The sequence below is a fragment of the Ambystoma mexicanum genome, chromosome 8 (assembly GCF_040938575.1).
Source record: "Ambystoma mexicanum isolate Mex_15411 chromosome 8, UKY_AmexF1_1, whole genome shotgun sequence".
Taxonomy (NCBI): domain Eukaryota; kingdom Metazoa; phylum Chordata; class Amphibia; order Caudata; family Ambystomatidae; genus Ambystoma; species Ambystoma mexicanum.
The window spans coordinates 412,337,458-412,358,068 of record NC_090929.1 but is presented as its reverse complement, the minus strand read 5'-3'; the positions used below and the strand labels follow the sequence as shown (position 1 = coordinate 412,358,068).

General features: G+C 46.9%; 1 protein-coding gene across 1 annotated transcript in view; it reads left to right on the top strand.

Moving 5' to 3' along the window:
• DRAXIN (dorsal inhibitory axon guidance protein) overlaps positions 1 to 18,448 on the top strand; it is a 227,214-nt gene extending 208,766 nt beyond the window's left edge. The window contains exon 7 of the mRNA XM_069609918.1: positions 17,941 to 18,448. Within this exon, the coding sequence (XP_069466019.1) occupies positions 17,941 to 18,053 (113 nt within the window). The 3' untranslated portion in view covers positions 18,054 to 18,448. The remainder of the gene's footprint in view (positions 1 to 17,940) is intronic.
• The last annotated feature ends 2,163 nt before the right edge of the window (positions 18,449 to 20,611 follow it).

Here is a 20,611-nt window from a genome sequence, read left to right as displayed (position 1 = left end):
TCACTCCCGCACCTAAACGGATCTGATGAGCCTGCGCCAGCCCCATAGTCTTCCTGGCCAGTCTCCTAGAAAATACTCTGCCAGCTGGGATGACCCTCACTGCAAAGTTACATTGCCCCATCAATTCTGCACCTCTGTTAAAGTTGCTTTCTCCTTTCTTTACATTTCCTGCACTGCCTTCTTAAACTGCTCAACCTTCTCTGCAGGGAGCCTACAGTTTCTCTCATTTGAGTCAATTTCAATTCAAAGGAATGTCAATTTCATTGTTCGCCTAACAGTTTTCTCCTGAGCAAGTGTGACTCTCAGCTGATTTACCAATTTCTCAAATGTACCCAATGCTACCTGGCATCCTTCCTCTCCATCCTTTCCTACAAAAAGAAAGTCATCTAGTTAATGGGCCACTTTCACTGCTGGATGTCGTTTCCTTACTGCCCACTCTATGAATGTGCGAATAGCTCAGAATAGTGGCAAGATACTGCGCAGCCCATAGGGATGCACTTGTCAAAGTTCAGCCGTCCCTGCAAATTGAGACCTAGTAGCCTGAAGCTCTCTGGGTGAACTGGCAATAGCTGAAATGCAGACTCAATCTCGGCTTTTGTCAACAGAGCTCCTCTTCCCGCTTGCTTCACCAGACCCATTGCCTCATTAAACCATGTATATACGACTGAACACTGATTCAGATCTATGCCACTGGTAACTGAAGCTCTGCTCGGGTATGATAAATGGTGGATCGGCCTAAATTGACCTTCTTTTTTCTTTGGGACCACCCCAGGGGAGAAACCACAAATCCTTCAAATGGTGCTGATTCGAAAGGCCCCTTTATCTTGCCCAGACTCTTCTCTTTTTGAATCTTTTGCTCCACTATATCTGCTTTGTTGTTTGCTGACTTCGGATCACAGGGGATCGACCCACTAAAACCATTGAGGCATGGTAGCTCAAACCCATCTGAGAAGCCTTTTAAGTGTGTCTCGGCTGCTGCTTTGTCGTGATATGCATTAAGAAGTGGCCGCAATGTTTTTAGCTTGATCGAAGTTGGGGCTTTTTGAAATATCTCATGCTCCCCCCATTTCTGTTTTGCTTGTTCCCTCTGCTTTGGTGCCTTCTTCTCTTCGTTAACACATTGGGTAGCCGTATGCTCTGTGCTGCATTTGCTGTATGCTTGCTTAAATTTGCAGTTGGCTCCCCAAGAAGTACAGTTCCCTGTCTCAAATTTCCAGCAGGTGGTGCTTTGCCTGATTCGTAACCTCTGGACCAGCCACCAACCCGCTCCAAAAGGGCCGCCGCCTTCCTCTGTCACTGTTATAATAATGCTTACACCTCCAGCAAGAGTACTGTCTCCGAAATGGCTGATGCTCCTCCCCCGTGTTGTCCAAGTGCCCATTCCTGGATGTCCTTTGATGTGTGTACCCTGAAACGTCTTCATCATCCCAATTCATGCTGTGATACATTGGTATTTTAAGCCTAAACCCTTCATCATATTTGAGCCATGCATCTCCCCCATAGTCTTTGTAAGCTTATTTTTTTTTTTTTTTTTAATTTTTATTTTAATTTTCAAAATTACAATAAGATGAGCAAAAACATCTTAAATGATTACAACAAAAACACATATTCTCTAACCTACATACTTAACTATATACAAACCCCCCAGAGTCAAATCAGATCTAAAATCAGGCCTAATACAATAAAAGAAATTTACCCCATATCTTATTGAACAATGCACTCTTTTTCTCCCTCAGGTACAAAACCCTTTCGATATCAGCCAAAATATGCATCTCAGCAATCCACATTTCAATTGTAACAGGAGTAGATGTTTTCCAGTTTCTCAATATCAATTTCTTTCCCACCATTGCTCCCCGAAAGATCCACTTTCTCTGGGAGGTACTCAAGTCTTCCAGCACATCTGTGCTGCCCAGCACAATAGTCTTAAAATCCAAGTGGATTCTCTCTTCGAGAACTCTCTCACAAATCTGATCAAATTCGAACCACATACCCCTCACTCTTGGACATTCCCACAACATATGTTCAAAGGTGCCCCTCTCCTGTACACATGCCCAACAGTCAGAGTTATCACTCATTCCTCTTTCCATCAAATGCTCCGGTGTCCAATAAGTTCTATGTAGAATCTTAATCTGCCGCGATCTTTCAACCAGACTCAAAGAACACAGTTTCACATTCTCACAGATTCGAGACCAATGCTCTTCCGCAATGTCCTCACCAATCCTTTGGTTCCAACCCAGTCTCACAGCATCATTTATCTTGTAGTTGGACACAATTTGTTTATAAACATAGCTGACCAAGCCACAACCACTCACCCCAGGTATCCAGCCAAGCAAATCCAAAAGGAGTCTTTGTAAGCTTAATGGATGTGCTGCTCATATGTCATCAGTGCAGCGGCGTCCCCTGGATATTTTGCAACCATTACGGAAGTATACCTCCTGAATGCATACAGCCAATTCATTATGTTCCTCTCCTTCCTTACTCTCTTCTTGCCTTCCCTCCTATCGTCATCCTTCTTAGCTTCTTCTACTATATCTTACCCAATCTGCTCCAGCTATAACAAGGTGAACATAGCAATGAAAACTTTACTGCATATCTTCTCTTTGATTTCTACATGTATGTGCAATACTAGGCCGGCTACTCGCATGCCCATTGGTGTAAACCATGGGTTCCTTCTGAGCCTTACTGCTGAAGCCCACTTGTCTCCTTGCCCGTCTGCTACCCGGGTGCCCCTCTTCTCGAGGCCCCAAGCCTCCGCTGGGAAAAGGAACTGTAAAGGAACAGATGCTCCCCTACTTTCCTGGTCTAGACTGCTTGCTGCAGTAGCTACACTCTTATCTTGCTGCAGACTGCTTGCTGCCTTTATTTCTTGTGCTTGGGCGCCACTCGCAGGTGCTCCTGCATCATTGTTTGATTTTGAGACACTCAGCTATGTGTTAGTATTGCCTTCCCTGCTTTTGCTGGCCTGTAAACCATAGTTGTTTGTGCAGGAATGTATGTTATGAATGCACAACTTATCATGCAAACCTTGCAGTGCTTTTTCATCCTGTAGTTCAACCAATTTATTTATTCTCTCACCTTATTCATCAGTCTCAGCCGTCGCTGTTGAGCTCACCAGCAGCTTTCTTCCTCTAGTGATCATCTGCTGCTTCTGCTTCATCATTTCCTTCTCACCATGTGCTTCTTCCGCCTTCACCGACGACTTCCTCACTCTTTGAGTCCTCTTTGATGCTGTAGGGTCTTCTTCTTGTTTGGTGTTTTTTCTTTTAAGAACTGCCTCTAATCTTTCTGGCGCCTCTGAATACTCTCCCATGATCTCGCTCTCCTTTTTTTCGCCTGCGACCAGCCACTTGTCGATTTCTCTGCCGCTGTGGCTGCGTATCCGGGATGCGATCTTCCCCTTCTGCAGCTTCCATTCCCAAGATGACATCCTGCTCCCTCTCTTATTTCCCTGTATCTTGGGCTATGAGCCAGTCCATGCCTTTCTCTTAAGTGGTCGCTCTAATCCTTCTCAATAAATCCGCCATCTCATGTGCATTCTCCATGCTCGTTGTCCCTGGGATTTTCGCGGGCTGCTTGCAAAATGCACATTTCTTGTCCCCTTATTTCTTTGTATTTTATTCTGTTACCCTCTGTAATTGCTTGTTTCGTATTGATGGGCCTTTCAATTACTGCTCTGGCCCCCAGCACTCCATCCCTTCTCCTGTTATGAAGAGGCAGCAATGAAATTCCTGCACCAAGGAAGAAATTCACTATGTGCGAAGTTCCGCTTCTTATAATGGTCTCCCCGACCGTACCGCTATTGTTTATAGGTTGTTATGGCAACCCAAATGGCCACCATGCTGCCGCAAGTTTAGCAGGTCCTTTCCACTAGCCCTCAACGTTTGTTGCTCCTTCACGCACACGCGCCTGTTCCTAGAAGTGGTCCAACAGTGCCTTCTCTGCAATCTGGGCCCAATGGGACCTGAAGACAAAGGATTGTTCATCCTAAGCTGCCCTGCGCCTGCGGCTCCCTCAAGAAGCTTCTCCAGGGTCGGACTGGGACAAGAAATAGGCCCGGAAACCCCAAAAAAAGTGGCCCACCTCTGCCTCAAAAAATGACCCTTAAACCATCATCCATGAATCCCGTCAATTCGCAACTTTATAGAAAATGCTACTTATGGAGGGTTCATGTGTCTGTTACATTACAACACAACTCATAAAATAGCATAACTTTGCAATCAAGAAAGGATCACCATATATATCATTAATATCTGTGTGTATAGATGCATATTGTCAAATTACTGTGAATGCAAGCAGATATCCAAGGCCAAATAATAATATGTTATTGTATAGCACTTGCGCCTAAGCTGTTTTTTATAGAACAAATATGCATACAATATCACCCAACCTGGGTTAGTACTCATTTATCGACCTCAGAAGGATGGAAGGCTGAGATGGCCTTGCTAGGATTCAAACCTGCAACCTGCAGATCACACACACATCACAGCAGCGAGCGCTCAACCCACTGAGCTATCATTTCAGCTATAGCAAAATGAGCAATTATTCTGTAGTGGATACCATTAAACTGGTAACTGAGATTTAACAGCAGACCAGTTAAGTTAATCTGCAGGTCTGGTGCAAATTTGGCCACATGTCAAGCCTGTGAGCATCTACTTTTCAGGCTTCAGAGTTCGGCAAAATAAGGAAAGCAGCGCACTCACAGGACATCCCATACTCTGAGCACTCGTTACTTCATACATGCAAACAAACATCCTGAACAGCATGCCAGTGAGATGAGAAAGATAGACACATTACAACAAAGCATTCATTGTGGCACAATGAAGTCAATGGCCACTTAATGTGCTATGGTCAAATATTTCTACACTGTACACAAGCTTTTAGGCACAAGGATTTTGTCAAGTGACCGAGGACTATGGATACACAATTGGAGGCAGTCTGCAGTGTCACCAAGTAGATCTCAATCAACTCTACATTTCATCTTATATATTTTAACATTATCAAAAGGTTACTATGCGACTTAAAACATTTGATGCCGAAAGTGAGGGCGTATGTCCCAGTTGTTACTCTGAGAATGCAAATCTGTTCCATACGTTATGGTCTTGTCATGTGCTGGCATCATATTGGGTGAATGTATGTCAGGGGAAGTGTCAAGACTTGAGAGTCGCGTGGATTAGGTTAATCTCCATCCCTAAGTACCGACCAGGGAGATACCAACAACTCACTGTTGAGTCTTTTTGGCCACAGATGGCAGGAAAAGGAACACCGGAACCCCCGATCGACTGCAAGGAAAACAAGCAATTAGGCAACTGGCGCAACTGGGTCTAAATACCAATACAAATATAATGGGTGGAAGTATGAAAGGATGGCACCTTACCCAAGTGATGGAGGGGGTTGAGCACAACGGGAAACCAAGGAAGATGGTGATTGGCTTCAGTTTCCCAGAATGGTGCTTACCGTACCCTCAGTGAGTGAATAGCAGTAGCAAGAGGAGTCCGTGGCAACAGCTCCAGGAAAAAGCGAACACTCACTGGACGCCCCTGAGGTGAAGGACAAGGGAGGGCAATCCCCTGTCAAGGTGTAAGTTAGCTCTATTGATCAAGGAGCCCAAAATCCGAGAAGCACGGTGAAGAAACCGGGTAATCAACCAAAGCGGCGTAGCAAAATCAGGATCCAAAACAGTCCGTGTAGCAATAGCCGAAGTCGAGTTAATCCAGAAGTGTCAGCAGAGTGAACGAGAGAAAGGGTTAGGCAGAGCGCAGTCCAGTAAATGTTATCCGTGGTCAGAATGATCCAAAGGCAAGATGAGGTCCACAAAACAAGACGCCAAACGCTGAATGGAACAACAGCTGTGAAGCGCAGAGTGGCGCAATCCGCGGCGGTTTATGGGGTTGCCATGGAACCCAAATCACGTTCCCACAACTTCTGTGTGACGTGACGTGCAGTGATCCGTGGGTCCATGGCAACGCAATGTCTCGGCATGCATGCCGACAAGCACCAAGGTAGCTGCCAATGCAAGAACGGAGGTAGTCGCCTGAAACAATGTGGATCCCGTTGAGCCCTTCGGGAGCATAAGCCCGCTCGCGGAGGAGCCGACCGGACTTCACCCTGCTGTTGCAATGGAAGAGAGTGAGAGCTGCAGGTGAGCGGGTTCTGATTTTGCGGGAGCAAGTTAGGGGCATTCTGGGACAGTGAGTGCATGGCAGGAAGTCAAAAAGTTTGGTCACTGGTTTCTATTTTGGGGGTCATTGCTAAAATGCTGATAGCCACACGTAGATTCTTCAATGTGGGTTACTCCTAGCTAAGAGATGCGATTGATTAGATGGACCCAGGTGTGGCTCCCTATAGTAGAAATGTGCTAATCAAATGTGTTCTGGGCGACCAATACAGAAGAGCTTTACATAATTTTGTCACCTCACAATTGTGGTCCTAAGGACATTTGGTCAGACTTTTCCAGGGTACCTCAAGGTAGTGTTGGCCCATGAACCTGATCAAGAAGAGGAGCTGTAAAGATGGAGCTGGGTGACTGTTAACACTAGCTTGTATGCACAGTATGCCGATTGTGGTGCTGCTGTGAACTCTCATGAAATATGCAATATAAGACTACCACTGAGTGCGTAAATACAACTTTAAGTAACCAACAAAAAAAGCAAACTTCATGCCATCATCTCAGACACCGTATGTGCTCACCCTTGCTTATAAAAAAAGATACCGTTTACAGTGAAAGGCAAAAACACAGACAAACGTATTCTGTAAGCGTTGCTTACCTTAGTTTCCCATGTTCATCCTTTCTTATCTCTGAGGCTCCAGTGCTGTGTCTCAACCAGAAGCAGGGGCAGGGTGCAGTAGTATTGTAGTCCTCTAACGTCTTGTCAACCAAATATGACAACATTGTGTTTCTTGCTGTGCTGACACACACAAGTGCAGCTGCAGCTCAGCAAGAAAGGAACAAAAAGAAAATGTTTTGCGCGCAGGAGGAAAACAAACAAACCATGACAAAATCGGCCCGCACTAATTAGGCTGCAAAGTCGCCCCAGGAAACTGCAAAGTGATTCTGGAAATGGCAGAATTCCTGAATGGGCAATCTGATCCTGAGTTTTTCTATAGAGTTTTATGTATAGAAGGCAATCCAGACGTGGACCCCTTGCTCACTGTTCTTAGAGAGGCGCAGCATCACCTCACTGATGATGCCCCACAAGGCTGAAACACGTGTATGGGGTTGCTGTTGGTACTCTTGTTCAGACGAGAATTGCCTAGTATTTTGGTGCTGGACTGCCCCTGGGCAGGACAAAGACTGATATGCAGGGACATTTCTTCTCTGTGAAAGGGACAGGGAGCTAAAGACTTGGTAGAGTCTCTCCCAGGGGTTACTCACCAAAGAACAGGTCATTGGGCTGTGTTCGTGCTGGTAGAGAGATTCCCAGACCCCCCACTTGTTTTGCATAAATTAACTTTGGGTCTCACCCTAAGTTAAAAGGGCAATCCAGACGTGGACCCCTTGCTCACTGTTCTTCGAGAGGCGCAGCTTCACCTCACTGATGATGCCCAACAAGGCTGAAACACGTTTATGGGGTTGCTGTTGGTACTTTTGTTCAGAGGAAAATTGCCTAGTACTTCGGTGCTGGACTGCCCCTGGACATGACAGACTGATATGCAGGGAGATTTCTTCTCTGTGAAAGGAACAGTGAGCTAAAGACTTGGTAGAGTCTCTCCCAGGGGTCACTCACCCAAGAACAGGTCATTGGGCTGTGTCCGTGCTGGTAGAGAGATTCACAGACCCCCCTTGTTTTGAATAAATTAACATTGGGTCTCACCCTAAGTTAAAAGGGCAATCCAGGCGTGGACCCCTTGCTCACTGTTCTTAGAGAGGCGCAGCTTCACCTCACTGATGATGCCCAACAAGGCTGAAACACGTGTATGGGGTTACTGATGGTACTCTTGTTCAGATGAGAATTGCCTAGCATTTCGGCGCTGGACTGCCCCTGGGCAGGAAAAAGACTGATATGCAGGGACATTTCTTCCCTGTGAAAGGGACAGTGAGCTAAAGACTTGGTAGAGTCTCTCCCAGGGGTTACCAACAGGTCATTGGGCTGTGTTCCTGCTGGTAGAGAGATTCTCAGACCCCCGCTTGTTTTCTATAGAGTTTTGGCCTTTCCATCTGTTGCCGCCATATGCTAACATTCAGTTTGCAATCCGAACTATATACGATAAAAAGGTAATATTATATTATATCCTTACATGGCGTGCAGGCGAGGGAAATACTGACACTCTTCAAGAATGAAATCCCACCCGTCCCTAACCATCTGGAGAAGAGAGGCAGCCTGGCAGTACTCTCTGTGCAGCAGGGCAGGTTTTTGTCTCACTTGCACATCACTCTGTGCCACTGTGCGGCATCACCATCCGAGGTCTGACAGTAATACCCAGCCTCGTCCTCGGCCTGGGCGCCAGCGATTCTTAATGTGGCCGTGTCTCCAGAGACAGGATTGGAGCCAGAGAATGGGGCTGGGACAGTCGGACTCCCGAGGGCCTGCTGTCTTTGTATATAACAAACAGAGGAGCGCTGCCAGGCTTCTGCTTGTAACACATACCAGTGCACACTCTTGCCACCAATGGCACTTGCAGATCAGGTGAACACAAATCCGTGCCCACCCCAGACCTGTGCTGAGGGTGCTGAGCACGAGCAAAGGACCACAGGCGGATCATACTCAGACTCTCTCTATGCCACCTTTTCTATCTACTTCTTGCCCGCTTAGCTGTGGAGTACCACAGTGTTCTTCCCTGTCACCGATTCTTTTTTAACATCTATAGTTGGGCTCTTGTTTGTCTCATCCACTCCTTCGGCATAAGGTTTTATTCATATGCCGACGACACTCAGATCCTGATATGCCTAGATCTAGATCAGGCCGAGATGGCGTTGTGCTTGCGAAGATGCCTGACTGCTGTTAGTGAGTGGATGAACAACAACTGGCTCAAATTAAACAGAGACAAGATGGAGGTCTTGGTGGTGGGGTGTCGCCCTGATCCTTCACTTTGGGTGTCTTCTTTCTGGCCTGCATCTTTTGGTCTCCTTCCCACTCCTGTTGGCAAGGTGAAAAATTTGGGTGTAAAACTATCGGCTTCTCTTTCTATGGAAAGTCAGATCGCAACTGTCTGTCAAACAGGCCACTTTCAGCTGAAAGTCCTGAAGAAAGTGCTACCGTTGATTTCTGAGCCTCTTCGTCCTCCGTTGGTAGCAGCCCTCATACTATCTTGGTTGGACTATTGTAACTCCTTACATTTGTCTCAACCAAAGGGGCTTCTTCAGAGACTGCAGCGCCTGCAAGATCTGGCCACGACAGTGGCCACTGGCTCCCCATATGGAGCCCATATTTCTCCTGTTTTACGGTCCCTTAATTGGCTACCTGTGAATCAAAGTATGGGGTTCAAGGCTCTGTGTATTGTTCACTGGGCTCTATACAATCTGGGAGCAGAGTTTCTCCAAGCCAAGTTTGTGCGCTATTCTCCTACCGCCAGCAGCGCTCTGCTACTGCAGACTTACTTATTGTGCCCCATTATCAACGTGCTCGTGTAGGAGGCCGAGACGTCTCCGTGGCAGCTGCCATTGCTTGGAATGAGCTGCCACCTTCTATAAAGAAACTATCTGATTATCTTGCCTTTAGGAAAGCGATAAAGACATTTATTTTCTGTTAAGGGTAGGTTCTTTTTGTTTTCCTTCATGGAGGTTGCTCTCAAGGAGGTTGCACCAAGATGCCCTCGGGTGAACGCTTGCGCTTTAGAAATGGCATTAACAGAACATAACATAACAGAGGAGCCCAAGACATGGTGCAGGGTCAACAATGAATTGCAACAAAAGGACAAAAGGAGCAGCTCCACCTAGGTGCCGCACCTTTTGTTGCGATTCATGGCATTTGCAACAACTAGCGCCATGCCGTCGCCGGATGGGCCCATGGCACTGCCAGGCCAGCACACCTACATGATGCATTCATCAAAGAAAGGTAACACTTTGTTACCTTTCTTAATGCATCCGCTGTGCGTCGTGAGGCGCGAGCTGGCTGCTGAGTGGGCTGCAGGCTGCAGGCAAGCCAGCCCTGAGCACATCAGCCCACATTATAGACCGGCCCCCAGGGCCTCGGATCGGCCTCGAATGGCCAACGGGCCAGTACAAACCTGAGCTTCTCCCCTCGCTGCCTTCAGCAACTCTGTTCCTCCTTACCGCCTACCTTCTGTGCACATCGGAGACTGGGAGCTCCGCTTGGTGGGTCGAACGCTCCCTTACTTCAATGTTCACCCGCTCTCTCCTTGATTCTTCTCGCCGGCCTGCCGCCGCTGATCTTACCTCTTCAATGCTCCCAGCGGCCGAGTTTCCTCCTTGCTGGCCAGCTTCTGCACACAGGGTCTGGGGGATCTGCTGGATGGGAGACTGCAATAAACTCCCAAAGTGGCTGTCCTCCAGTTCACGTAGTGCCTCTTTGTGGGCGCTGATGAACGGTGTTGACAACGTTCTCTTGCTGCATTGGGTTATGAGGTGAAAGAGACCGCTCCCACCCTGTGCATCCACTAATTAGAGGCCCTGCTGGGGCCTCTGATGTGACATGTTGGAGGTGAAAATATACCTTTGTCCTACAATCATATAATTCCACAGGGGAGGGGGCTACCGCCCCTGCCTGTCCACCAGCACCGTTTTGTGCCTCTATATTCCCTTCGTCCTGGTCACCCTACCTGTGACCCTGTTTCCTCTTTCTTCTCCTAAGGAGAGGGAGAGAGGGAGGCAAGGGGGGGCTTGGCCCCTCCACCATGTTAAGCCCTGGCACCCTTAGCCCCTATTTCAGGGGGCTGCGCCATATGCATTCTGCTTCTGGGGGTGTCCTTTTATGAGGGACACCAGCCCTTTTTTGCATGAAGGACACTCCCCTAAGTGCAGGAGTAGGAAATGTGTAGAGGAAGGAAGTGTTGGAGATGAGAGAATGGGTAGCAATGAGAGGGAAATAGTGCAGTGCAGCGATAAGGAAAATAGTGCTGGGTAGTGATGAGAGGAGAATAGTGCTGGGCATCGAGTAGAGGGGCTAGTGCTGGGCAGTGATAAGAGGAGAATACCACTGGGCAGCACTGAGAGGAGAGGAGTGATGGGCAAAGATTGGGAGGAGAATAGTGCCAGGTAGCAATGAGAGGAGAATTGTGCTGGGCAGCGATCAGAGGGGACTAGTGCTGAGCAGCGATGAGAGGATAATAGTGCTGGGTAGCAATGAGAGGAGAATTGTGCTGGGCAGCGATCAGAGGGGACTAGTGCTGAGCAGCGATGAGAGGATAATAGTGCTGAGCAGCGATCAGAGGATAATAGTGCTGGGTAGCAATGAGAGGAGAATTGCGCTGGGCAGTGATGAGAGGAGAATAGTGCTAGGTAGCAATGATAGAAGAATTGTGCTGGGCAGTGATCAGAGGGGACTAGTGCTGAGCAGCGATGAGAGGGGAATAGTGCTGGGTAGCGATGAGAGAAGAATAGAGCTGGGTAGCGATGAGAGGATCATTGTGCTGGGCAGTGATCAGAGGAGAATAGTCCTTCTTACATAGATCAAAATAGAGGAATGATGTGTGATAAGTAGAAAAACTAATGTTTCTTATCATTAACGTTATTGACCATTAGAGCCCTCATCACAGTGATGTTCGTTGCCCTGCAGCCAGATTTCTTTTAGAGTTATGTTGTGGTTGGTGTTTGCCCATGGCTCCATCCATTATTCCAATAGGGGGAAGGGCTGCATCAGACTTTCTTTCTCTTTTCTATAAAGTAGAACAAGGGGACGTTCAGGAATGAGCGCCAAACCATGCCCAAGATAACAGAGAGTAAGAGGTTCATCACCTAGTATGGGAGAACATGGGTGAAAACCTCCAGGGGCCACCACAGGGCTTAGTGGGGCCCTGCAAAATAGTGGAGGGTGTGAATCTCCTCCCAAACGCAGGTGAAAGCTGTGCCAGTGGAGTTGGGAAGCTGCAGCGGTGTAGTGCTATGCAGCGGTGTAGGGCTATGCAGCGGTGTAGTGCTATGCAGCGGTTTAGGGCTATGCAACGGTGTAGTGCTATGCAGCGGTGTAGGGCTATGCAGCGGTGTAGTGCTATGCAGCGGTGTACTGCCATAAAATGAAGCAGCATGCAATTCAAACGTTTGCCAGACAGGTAAGTGGCCGCATGTGGGGAGTATTCCCAGACATTGACTTTACTCTGATTATGGTGAGGTCAAAGGGCGGAGAAAGCAAAGGGGCAAAGTTCAAGCCACAAATATAGAAAATTCTTTCTCACTCCAGGAACGACACAAGAACACCCTCTTTCCACCCCACCCCAAAAGGGAACTGGAGGATATCATGTCAAGTGCCTGTGCGTAGAGTCATGCAGCGGATAGAAAAGCTCCTGGAGGGGACAAGGATGAGGGTGAAGGAACACCCAAGGGCTGTTACATGTCCAAAGAGCAGTGCCCAGAAACATTCCAGTACACTTGGAACAACCTTCAGATCTCTGTCAACCGAGAGGAAGATTAAGAAGACTTTCTCAGCGGATATGATGCCACTACAGCAAAGAAACACCATGTATATAAGACAGTTAAGAAAGTACTGGATCGGAAAAGGAAAGACCTGGATCAATCGATCCATCCCACATTTGTGACAAAAGGGTACCTTTGCAAAAGCACTCCTATAGGAAACAGAACAAGTGGACTCCCTGATGCCAAACTTGTCAAGGAAGCCCTTAATGGCAGTGGAGGACATGGCCCCCACAGAAGCTACAGACAAAATGTTGGATGACACCCCGAAGAAAGCCTTCTCAGGAGCTAATCCCTCACGTCACACAGAGTGTAGCTGGCCCCTCTCTGCACTCATGCAGGAAGGAGAGGACTGTTCATACTCCCTGTTGCATTCAGAACAATAAACTCAAACGATATCAGGACCAGCATGGGCACAATAACAGCTGCAGGTCACAAAAAAGGTGTGAAAGTAGACGCCCAACGCCCCGCCCTCGTAGGGGAGTGAAGCACAGATGCTTCCCATAAGAACTGGCAATCCCACCTTCCATTACTGCGACAAAAGCTGTTCTGTCCAAGCCTTGACAAGATGGTCAAAAAGTCTTTTGAGGACAAAAAATCCTCTGCTCCTCTACAAGGTCAACAAATACCTTCATACAATCGTGTCCATCTTAAGCTCAGATTGCCAAAGATGCTGACCTCAGTGTAACTACATGATTAAAAACAAAACACCCATGGCTTGAACATCAATAAGGGCATCAGGAAAAGGCCTGCAGTCTACTGCAAAGCCAACCAGTCCAGACTACCACATAACACAGAGTCTACAGGATTGTCCTGTGGAGCATACTGCATATTTCTGCCCACAACTGGATGAAGACGTTCAAAGACAAATTGGTATGCAACATTGTGCAGAATGGGTACAGAATCAAATGAATCAAAACCACACCAGAAAGGGCGCAGGACACTCCATGCCAGACAGCACAAACTGATGGAACAAGCAGTCGCAGAACAGTGTATGGAAGATGCGATAGACACAGCACCAGCACACGAGCAGTGACAAATATTCTATTCCGTAGCATTCCCGGTCCAGAAGAAATCGAGGAACTTGTGACTGCTTCTGAACCCCAAAAGATTAAACTGCAGGGTCACTACAAACACTTCAATGTTGGGATGCTTCAGTGGGTAATCCCGATGGTGATGCTAAGAGAAGCAATGCTTGTCCTTCAGGATTCCCAGCATCATATCCCACTTCATCCGACACAATCTAGTTCGATGTGTCAGGAATACTCTAATAAGGTAAAGGTACTTCTCTTCTGCATCGAGGAAGTGCCAATACGCGTATCTGAGGTGGTAGCACCAGCTGTGGGAGCCTTACATAAGAAGAAACTACTGACACATCCCTAAATGGATGACCGGGTGCTATATGCAAGTGCCAAGAAGAAGTTGTGACGGGATGTGTCTCAGGCTTCAGAGATGCTACAGAGAATGGGGCTACTGCTGAACAAACAGAAATCTAACCTGATCCTATTGCAGAATCCCCACTTCATCAGGACATGGTTCAGAACAGGCACTGGGGAAGTATTCCTTACCCTTGCCAGAGCCAGTAACCCAGAGACGTATTTATGATAGGGCAAAAGGGGCACTTGGCCAGGGCCCCCCCGCCCCTTGGAGGGGGCCCCACAGGGCTGCCTGATCTAAGGAAGTAAGATTCCTTTGTTCACCAGACTTAAATAGCACACATTGGGATATCAATCTTCAGTGATAGAACTATTTGCCACAAGACTCAACAACTGTGGTCCTGATCCTCTGTGCTCAGAGGCCAGACAACGAGGCACGGACGGTGGATGCCATAGCAACACAATGGGCGCAGCGGCCACCTATGTGCCTTCGCTCACTTCCCTCGGCTGTCGATGTCTCTACTAAGGATCAGAGCGATGCAGACCAAAGTGCATTTGGTTGCTTCATATTGGCCTAGGCAGGCTTGTTTTTCCTTAATACTACAACTGTAATTGGGTCCAGATTCAGACCTACCAACCAGGCCAATCCCACATGACATGTATCCTCATGCATCTTCTCCAGCTCTATCCCACTTGAAAATGGGTGGTCTGGTATTGAATGGGAGACTATGCTCCTTAGGTGTAGCAGAGGGGTGGCAGCCATAGTTCAAGAGGCCTTCCTATGCTCACCAGTGGAGTTAATTTCAACAATGGTGCGTGGGGCGGGGCTTTTGCCTCTTAATTTGTGAATTAACTACAGTTTTTAGACTTCCTCTTGCAGGGCTTTCAGAAAAGTCTGGTGGTGTCAACCATGTGAAGTCAGTGGGGTGTGATAAAAACCTGAAGACAACCATGAGAAGACATGTCCGGAGTAGACCCACCAATAACTAGGGTTTTCAAAGGATTTATCCTAATTAATTCTACAGCAAAGGCATGTAATCCCCATTGAGAGATTCCATTGATGTTAAGAGCATGACAGGGGCGTACCCTGAGCTCCCAGAGCAGGATCATATTTGTTGGATGTCCTGTAAAATGCTTTTTCCAGCACCAATCACATCCGTACATAGACTAGGGGACCTAGGTTGTAGGTTCTAGGTAGGGTTTCTTGTAGAGCACAATTTACAACAGAAGGCAACTTGTCACTAGATAGACCGCCAGTAGGTACACCAATTGGTGCGATCAACCTAAAACAGATGAATTTTTAGCAGGCGGCGAAACAAAATGGGATCCTCCGTGGCCCTGAGCTCACGGGGAAGATGATTCCATAAAGAGACAGCCACAATCGAAAAGGCAAGACCACCCATCCTAGCACAGCAAAATCATGGAACCTTTAAAAGACAGACATCGTGAGAGTGAACGGTACAGGATGGAGGATAGGGAGGGAAATTCGACTGGAGATACTCACCCCTAGTACCTTAAAAAGCATATTGAACTGTGCATAATGCTTTAAAGTGAATCCGACTCTGTAGCGGTAACCAACGTAACTGCCACAAAATAAGGGAAATATGTGCCAGCAATGGTGATAGTGTAGTGACTCTAGTGGCCAGATTTGAAAGAACCTGCATTCGCTGAATAAGAAATGCTTGCTGAGCCAGGTATGAGGAGTTGCAGTAATCAATGGTACCAAAAACCAGGGAAGCAACCACTGGTGCTCGCACAGATTTCTGTAGGAATGGAAGAACCTTCCAGAGAACTCTCAATTTGAAATGGCCTTCCTTGCAGACAGCACTAATTTGAGGCTCATCATATCATGAAGCTGAAATCTTGACACGAAGATCTTTCACTACAGAACAGGGTTAGGACACGCTCCAAGCGACATTTGCCAGAAAGAAGACGACCAGTGAGAGGTAGCTGCTGGGGGGCCAACCACCAACACCTATGTCTAATCCCTGTTGAGATTCAGCCAGTTGTTACTCATTCAGCTACCAGCAGATTCCAAGCATAGCCTAAACCGTGATGCGGTGTCTTGCTCAAAGAGATCTAGCCGGATGATAATCTAAGTCTTGTCGGCATAAGAATAGCATTGGAAACCGTGGGACTGGATCAATTTAACAAGAGGCTGGATGTAGACATTGAACAAGATGGGGAAAGAGCACAACCTTGGGGAACCCCACAAGTGAGCAGAGTTTCAGCCAACCGAAAAGGCATAAGGGAAAGCAACTGTGCCCGGTCTGATAGAAAGGATTGTAACCAAAAAAACACTGAGCCCTTTAAGGAAGGCATGGTATCAACAGTAAAACAGACACAAGTGACCACAGTTCAAGGGTGTTTATTGAACTTCAATTGGGTTTGATCAACGCCTATCTAATCTAAAGATGGGAGCAAGCTACGACCATCAAATAATACTAATGCAGTCCAAGTGGTGTCTTGTCAAAATAAAAGAGCTTATACTAATAAACTTGTTGCAAATCCTTACCTCTAAATACAAATAGTGTGGGAAATAATGTTATGCAAAAGAAAAGTGTTCTAGAAATGATAGTCAGGATATTTTAGCCATTGGCTTCTCTTCCCCACGTTTTCAGCATGGGACAAGGCGGCACACTCGAGCTTCGCACACTCTGTGGCTTCTCTAGCACAAGGATGCAGTTCAAAACTTCAACATCAGGGCCTTCTGTGCCAAAGTCTGACAGTGTTTACAATTACAAATAAACGCTCTCCAACATGCATGGTGAGCAGCGCTCACAAATGAAAATTAAATGCTCTCCGGCATGCAAGCATGTCAGAGAGTGTTTAATAGTAATTGTGAGCGCAAGCAGCACGCACAGTCAAAAGTAATTGGTGCCTGGCATGCCAGCATACTAGGCAGCATTTACTCACGTTGCACTGTTGAGTGCCACCCCACAGTGCAAATGACCAACATTTGGTGACAGGAACATGCTTACGTTACAGTGTAAACATAACGGGTCGCCGCCGCCAAATTACGGGGAACTCGAACATGAGCCCCAATGTAGAGACTTTCCAGTTATGCCGGCCCTTAAGAGGGCAGATAAGGAAAGCAAATGGATAGATGGAAGTGTGCAAGTTCTGAGGGGCGGTGTACACGTCTGCTGCAGGTTTACGATATGCTGTTCAGCTGAACTTCTAATCAAGAGAATTGACTTTCAACCAAGATTGTGACATTAAGTTGAGTGGTGAGTGACCCGGGGAGCTTCCCACACACCACAGAGGTCCTTCAGGGTTCTTGGTTGTTCGGCAAGTGGAGGCCCTGTAGAATATTGTTGAATCGCTTGTAAGAAAAAAGATTTGTATCAGTTTGGTGCATTGGGGGCAACCATGGAATTCAAAGATCACTCAGTTGAGTGTGAACTGTCACTGCCCTCCTATTCCACACATACCGGTAGCGCTTAGACACTGTCATAAAGTGTTAAACTAAGTATCAGTATAAAAGCTTTCTTGACGTGCTCACACAAAATGATGTCAACAAAAATGAGAATTTTTCCAATGCAAGTCATCTAAAAAATGGTTGTGTTTAGAACCTGTCCTCAGTTGGCTGACCGCAGTTACAGCCTGTATTAATAACGCACCTTCTTCAGGCGATTCTTTAATAAAACAGATTCCACAATTTCAGTAGATGCAATTATTCAAACATATCTACCCAAACCAGGATGTTATTCTCACCTCTAACAGGTGTATGATGTTCCAGCAGTGCTATCGTTGTAGTTCATGGCATTTTTCTTTGTGGAAGTTGGAGTTTTTCCATTTGAAATGCTGGTCTGCAAGTGTGGAAACACAAAGTGAGGTGAGGAAAAAAATGCAAGGATTACCTAAACATCTCAAGGCTGAAATGGTCAGCTTAAGAGCTCTGCTAAGTGTGCATTGTGAAAGAATTGTAAAATATGATATAAACAATCGACATGGAGTGCACACATATCTTTAAAAAGCTTGTTAATTGTCTCTGTGGATCTGCCTCTAACACTATTCTGTGTCCTTCCTTTATTTCAGGCCTACGTTGTTATGCCAAGTTCCACCGGAATCGAAGAGTGACACGGAGGAAAGGGCGCTGCGTGGAGCCGGAAACGACTGATAGCGAACGTGGATCATTCATTAATGTCTAGACGAAGGATTTATTTTTAGACTTCTTGCCCAGCTACTTTGTTGCCACTTCCCTGCAGGGACACAGGGTGACAGGTGTATGGGCTGGGAGGGGGCTGGTGGTAATCAAATGATTCTCTGTGCTCCTATAGCTCAACAGGACCACAAGGTTTAGCCAACAAGGGGCCACAGAAACCCCAAAACATGAGCATTGCACAACTTGACTGCGACATCCAGCGGCCATTGGGTTACTCTCTAAGAAATGTAGATACTATTTTTACGGGTGGGGGGAATGTGAATGCTGTTCCTTGGGGAGAAAATGGACAATATTTCTAAAAAAGGTGGTTGGTGGGGTGACTTTGCCTGTACTTGTGATTTCTCAAATGATAGACTGCTAATAAAGGAGTGGTAGATCTTATTTGTGGCTGTGTTTTCAATGAGGCCGGGAGAGCCTGTGGGATATGACTCTCTCCCTCAATGTGCATGTCCTCCCTGCAAGAATTCCCATGCCAGGCAAGGTAACGAAGGCTGAGACCCAGGCTCAGACTGGCCTATAGGGCAATAGAGTAATGCCTGAACCAAAAAAACAAAATGCCGGTGTGGGCCCGGTTTTGTTGGTCATAGTGGACCACTTTTTTGGCCCATGTGGGCCAGTTTGATAAATTACTTCATCATGTGGCTAGCAGTTTTGACTAGTGTTACTGGATACATATTCTTTAAAATGCCCAATTTGTATCACATTTTATCAGAAAAACACCCCCTATGGTAAAACTCAGTCTGTCACAAAAGGAATTAATTGCCATTTGCAAATGTGGGCAACTTTTTCATTGGTACCCGAGGCAATTTTATACCCCAGTACTACCCTGCTGAGAACTGTTGTGACAAATCAACTTCTGGGCACCACTGGTCCAGGGATGAATATCCGTTTCTAAACCATCGATCAGCCCCACACCGCTAGGACACCAGAAGGGATCTGAACAGATTGGAAAGGATCTATGTGATTATTGCGACCATAATTACTACAGCCGTAAATGTCGATTTTATTTTTATACCCCCTTTACACCACATACATATGCGGGGGGAGACCCCTGCAGCTCCCCCATATTACCATTATATCACATACCCCCCACATATATATATGGTGTGAGGGGGGATCTAAAGAAAAGTCAGCTTTTTTGGCTGTCATAATTGTGAGGGCGTCATTTTGGGCCATTACCGATTGGAATCATAAACTTCCTTATCCAATTTTGGTAACGTGGATAGAAAGGCAGGCTTATCTCTACAAGGCCATGGATCGTTGATTAGTTGCAACAATGCAAAAATACAATTATTACCCAATGATAAGACGGAATGTCCAGTCAAGGTTTTATATAAATATCTACTTTATTATTACTCAACAGACAGTTCTATCACACTACAAAATGCAAACCACCCTGTAAAGGGATGCAGAGGACAGACAGTTTCAAGAAGGAAAAGGGATGCACTCTAGATACCGACAGGAGGGTAGTCGTTAAAGTAATTAATCACAATAGTTCAAGGATACCTGATTTCAGCACAAAGGAAGCGATGGATTGTAGAAATGTTACTAGGGGCCTTTGGAGGAGGACCAGAGGGACAGAACCACAATGTACCTTATGGAGGTTCTTGGTGCTTGACAGGGTCGAGTGAGTTTCAGGGTGCATTTCAGCGCCTGCAACAGAGTTCAAGACGGGAGACAGCTGGGGATATCAAGCGGCAGGCAGTTCAGCGAGCGAGGCTGGATGGATGGCTGCAGGCTGGCCTACACAGCGGATAGGGGTCAGGAATCGTTGTCTCAGTGCTGGTAGATGGGTCGGAAGCACTGGTCGAGGCGTCTCAGATGACGTTAGCGACTGCAGCATGATAATGGTCAGCAGTGCAGTCGGTTGCAGCTCGAGGGGCTCGACTGGCATGGAAATGTCCTTAAGTGCCAGGCTATTATGCAAGTCTATGAAAAAAGGACAAGCATACTCATCCTCGGCACTTAAGGGGATAAGGCAGATGCTGGTTGATGCTTGTCGAAGCCCTCCTTCTAGCTTATATAGTGGGCTCATGTCGTCCTTTAAGGCAACCGGCCCAAAGCTGCGGAAAGTGTTGCAGGCAACTGCCTTGTCCTTGGTTTGGTTCAGAGACTCTCTGGCATTCCCACCTAGGGAGCTAGCTTCTGAGCCTAGCAGGGCATGCTTTGTGCTGGCTGGGTACCAGTACTGGAGCTGCTGGAGGGTCCTCTGGATTCAGTATCGCCCTCTGTTCCCTGGGAGATGTTTAGGGGAGGGATATTGCTTCCCTCTTTGGAAATCCTGGCCTTCCTTCATTGGCAGAAGCTGTAAGGCAGACTGTACCTTCAGTCAGGGTCCAATGCGGAGGTCTTCATGTTACTCCTTGCGAAGTCTTTAGATGATCTGCCAAAAGAGGGCCTCAACTCTCTTTTATAGCCAAATGAACCCCAGTCATTGGTGTAGGCTAAGCATACTTTAATGAACCAATCCTGGTCCCCACCAACAATCTCCTTATGCGTGAGGTCATAACCAGAGTGCTTCGCAACAGAAAAGGTAAAGGGGTG